At 35.8% G+C, this 3,747-nt stretch overlaps 1 protein-coding gene across 1 annotated transcript; it reads right to left on the bottom strand.

Moving 5' to 3' along the window:
* Positions 1 to 716: 716 nt before the first annotated feature.
* On the bottom strand, positions 717 to 2,446 carry LOC117631720 (ankyrin repeat domain-containing protein 30A). The gene is made up of 4 exons (XM_034365003.1): positions 1,908 to 2,446; positions 1,516 to 1,626; positions 1,133 to 1,213; positions 717 to 1,043 (listed from the first exon to the last, which is right to left on the bottom strand). The coding sequence occupies exons 1-4, from the start codon at positions 2,157 to 2,159 to the stop codon at positions 969 to 971; spliced, it is 519 nt and encodes a 172-aa protein (XP_034220894.1). The 5' UTR covers positions 2,160 to 2,446; the 3' UTR covers positions 717 to 968.
* Between the last annotated feature and the right edge of the window lie 1,301 nt (positions 2,447 to 3,747).

Raw genomic sequence — 3,747 nt, forward strand, 5'->3', positions numbered from 1 at the left:
CATGTGGTATATAAATGTGGGATAAAAATATAGTAAGTGTAGCATTACTCTTTTGGCACATACATTATCAATATCATTATTACTATTTACCAAAACAAATATTGATTATTTATTGCCGTTTTGGTGCCACTTTGTTCTTTGAAACAGTGCAAATTGTGAGTTTAAATATAATACAACTATTCTAAGGTGGAATAATTAATCTTCATTAGATTAATCAAATAGTTAAGATTTTAAATGCGTATAAATGTGTGAATGCTAAATGTAAAAGCTGTATGGAATTATTTCTTTCCACTTTGTTAAAAGAGGTTTTCAAGTTCTAATCAAAAGAAAAGTTGTTTACTTTGTTGTTGTGGTGAAATACTTCTAGGCCAAATCTCAAGTAGTGCTATTGTGCACGGTGTTATTGCAATGCAGTGCTACTGTGCACGGTGTTATTTTGCAATGTATATGAACTCCATAAAGATTAGCTAAGATGCCAGAGACTATGCCAATAGGGTGTAGTCCAGTAAAAAAGGGTATTGATTTATAAATCAATGGTCTAAGATTCGAACTCTGATGGCACGTGATAGTGTGTGTGAGCCTCCACTTCCCTTGTGTAGTTTAGACTATCATTTGTATCTAAAAACAAAATATATCTGAGCACCAAGCAGAAGTCTTCTCTTAAGCAACTCTCAGCAATATTCTTGATGACACATCACTTTGGTGGTTAAGATTAATTTCATAAAAATAGCTCCCTTTTCATTTCACAATTTCATTAGCAGACAAACATATCTCACAATTCTACATATACATTCAGTGGCAATATTGTTGGGGGTGTTTATGTCAATACCAGAGAAAACCTTTCTTGAATATAACCAGTGAAATAAAGAGACAAAAAAATCAAAAAAATGATATCAAGTGTAAGCACAAAGGTCCTAATTACAGCACACAAGCACAGGCAGCCCATCTTAATCCTTGATTAGCACATCTTAACGCAGAGTCTCTACGTGTTTGTTCAGCTCCTCCAGCTTCTTCATCCTCAACTTCTCACTTTCACCCACAAGCTGACAGGAAACATGTACATGTTTGATATTATATGAAAGCTCTTATTAGATTTAATTGCTTGTATTTGCAAGCAAGAATGAATACTCACCTCCTTCAATCTGGAAACTAGTTGAGCTTTCTCTTTGTTCTTCTCGTTTAAAGCCTCGAGTGCTTCTTTGTATTCTTTCTCCTGTGACAAATTTATAGAGCAATCAAGGGGGCCTTAGTACGCGTACGGCTACAAAAAAAACTAAATGAAATCTTGCACGAAATGTGTTGGGGGTTGTGTGGCTCGATACAAATCATAGATGTGGAAAAGACCATGATCCTATATCGGACAAGTACCACAATAATCTACAGCTTAAAAGTAGGCGGTTCACCACTAAGTAATTTCAATTTCTTCTGTGATAACATGAGTAATTGCCATACAACTGAATGAGAGCTATAGCATAAAGAAACCAACTTATAGAGAAAATGGTGACAAAATTTCACCTTCCTCTGGCAGCTCTGGCCTAGTGGCTTTAACTCCTTGTTAACTATGTCTATCCTCTTCCGAACATTTGCAACTTCCTTTCTCATTGGATCTGTCAGTGCTTCAAGCTCCTAAAAGATATCATAGAAACATAGTCTTGAAGCAACCTCCATATCTCATCATTGACAAGTTTTAGATGAGCAAATAAATAATAACACATATTTTTTCATCACGTGAAATCTATATGCACTTCTTTTTTCTTTTTCTCAATCATAGGTCATCATTGTAGACAAGAGAAAGACTAAAATATTAAACTCTTGAACATCCTAAGTGGAAGAGATAGAAACTTGTAATTTGGAAAATAAACCATTTGAATTCTAGCATAGTTTGGCAATTTTAGTTCATCACTTACTTCTTGAATCTCAGCCAAGCGCTTAGTTGTTTCTTCAACCCTTCCCATCTGAGCCTGGACCTTGTCCTTCACCTCCGACTTCTTCCTCTCAATCTCTTCCTCCTTTGCCAGGAACAAAGCAACCGCAGACCTTGACATTTCTTCTTCCTTGTCATCATTTACAGGGCTCCCATTGTAACTGACAATACCGGAGTTCTTAACTCGCTGCATCTGCGATTGCTGCTGCTCCCACATCTGTTTCGGCGTCGCCATTGGTTTCTCTGCAACACCCTTTCCTCTCTCCCTTGCAGCACTACTCTCTTCTCTCTCTCTCTCTCTCTCTCTCTCTCTCTCTCTCTTCTGCTCTTTTTTCCTTCAAATGATGGCTATCTTTCTCCTGTTGGAGTTGGTTATAGCAAAGCTAGCTTTAAAGGTATGGAACCCCCCAACTTACTTTAGAGCATAAACTTATTACAATGACCTCAAAAGACAAAAAACACCTACTTCCTTTATAATCATAAAGTTTAAGGGTGGGTTTCACCTTTGTTGAATGAGGACTTACTCAAAAACCTCTTATCTTCTTTTCCACCTTTACTCAAATGCCTACTTGATATATCCCCAACACAATCTTTCCCTTTTAAATAAATAGGAAAATTAATTATTGATAAAATGCATCAATTTTTCCCTTTTAAATAAATATAAACTTTGATCAAGGGTCTAGATGGAGCTGTTTTGGTAAGGTAGCTATTTTCTTAAGTTGGTATCTTGGCAGATTCAGCTAACCAACTTCATTTCTCATGTCTTTATGTACAAAATTACACTGTTTATTTTGCTTATATTATACTTTATTAGCCCACTATCCACCTAGGGTGCAGATGAACCACCTAGGGTGCAGATGAAGAAATACACTACAGTGTAATATGCAGGAACAGTTTTTCATAATAATTCTAAAATGAAGTCTACTTGTATGCCAGATATGATTTGCATAAGTGAAAATTGGTTGAAGGGTCAAACAGAGTATTGGTAATTATTCTTTGTCCTTGAAGAGAGGTGCTTGGGGTGGAAGTTTTGTTTTGAGGAGTGGACTGTAAGGGCTCACCTACACATCAATACTGATGAGAGCCTTAGGGAACAAGACAGATTAGGAGAGATTGGCAGCCTAAGCTAGCTAGCTTCCTTTATCACATATAGTTCTCCCTCCAGCTTGGGCATACAAGAAAGGAGAAAGACTTCCATGAAACGGGAATAACACTATTTTGCTATACCTAGTCAGTAACACTATGACACGTATAACACTTTCACGTGACATAAGATAGCAAAACAGTGTCATTGTTACTAAGTTTTTCTCTCTCCTACAAGAAAGAATCTCCATTTGCAAACATAATTATATGGCTATTTACACCAAGGGTTTAAGTAAAATGATGAATGTTTGGAAAAGACTCAAAACACATTGTTCTGCGTAGAACACTAACAAAAAAGAATGAAAACCACTGTTATACGGTAGATATTACATGATTGTTATTAGAGCCTAACGCAGTGCGCCTACCGTATAGAAACTTAAGATTTGATTTGGGATTTGTAATTAACATTCTTAATTTCCAATTTCATTTTTTCAGGCATATATATATATATATATATGTATATATGCATATTTGATATTGTTTTAAATTTCCAAAGCTAGGTACATCACGCGTTTGTACTATTTTTAATTCCATGATTAGTTGATAGGATTTGGGACCCCATGAGCACTTGGTTATGAGTACATATCATGCTAATGAAGACTTTCCAGCATAACACTGTATGGTCCTGATTTTAAAACCAATCTTATAAATGCATCAATCTTTTCTTCTTTCTCATTCCA

This window comes from Prunus dulcis, chromosome 6 (genome assembly GCF_902201215.1).
Source record: "Prunus dulcis chromosome 6, ALMONDv2, whole genome shotgun sequence".
Taxonomy (NCBI): Eukaryota; Viridiplantae; Streptophyta; class Magnoliopsida; order Rosales; family Rosaceae; genus Prunus; species Prunus dulcis.

What these genes read in the sequence shown, in the direction of transcription:
- LOC117631720 (XM_034365003.1), bottom strand. Translation starts at nt 2,159, where the DNA reads ATGGCGACGCCGAAACAGATGTGGGAGCAGCAGCAATCGCAGATGCAG. An exon ending in GCTTGGCTGAGATTCAAGAA is followed by an intron (nt 1,627 to 1,907) that starts GTAAGTGATGAA and finishes GATATCTTTTAG; the next exon opens with GAGCTTGAAGCACTGACAGA. An exon ending in TAGTTTCCAGATTGAAGGAG is followed by an intron (nt 1,044 to 1,132) that starts GTGAGTATTCAT and finishes GTTTCCTGTCAG; the next exon opens with CTTGTGGGTGAAAGTGAGAA.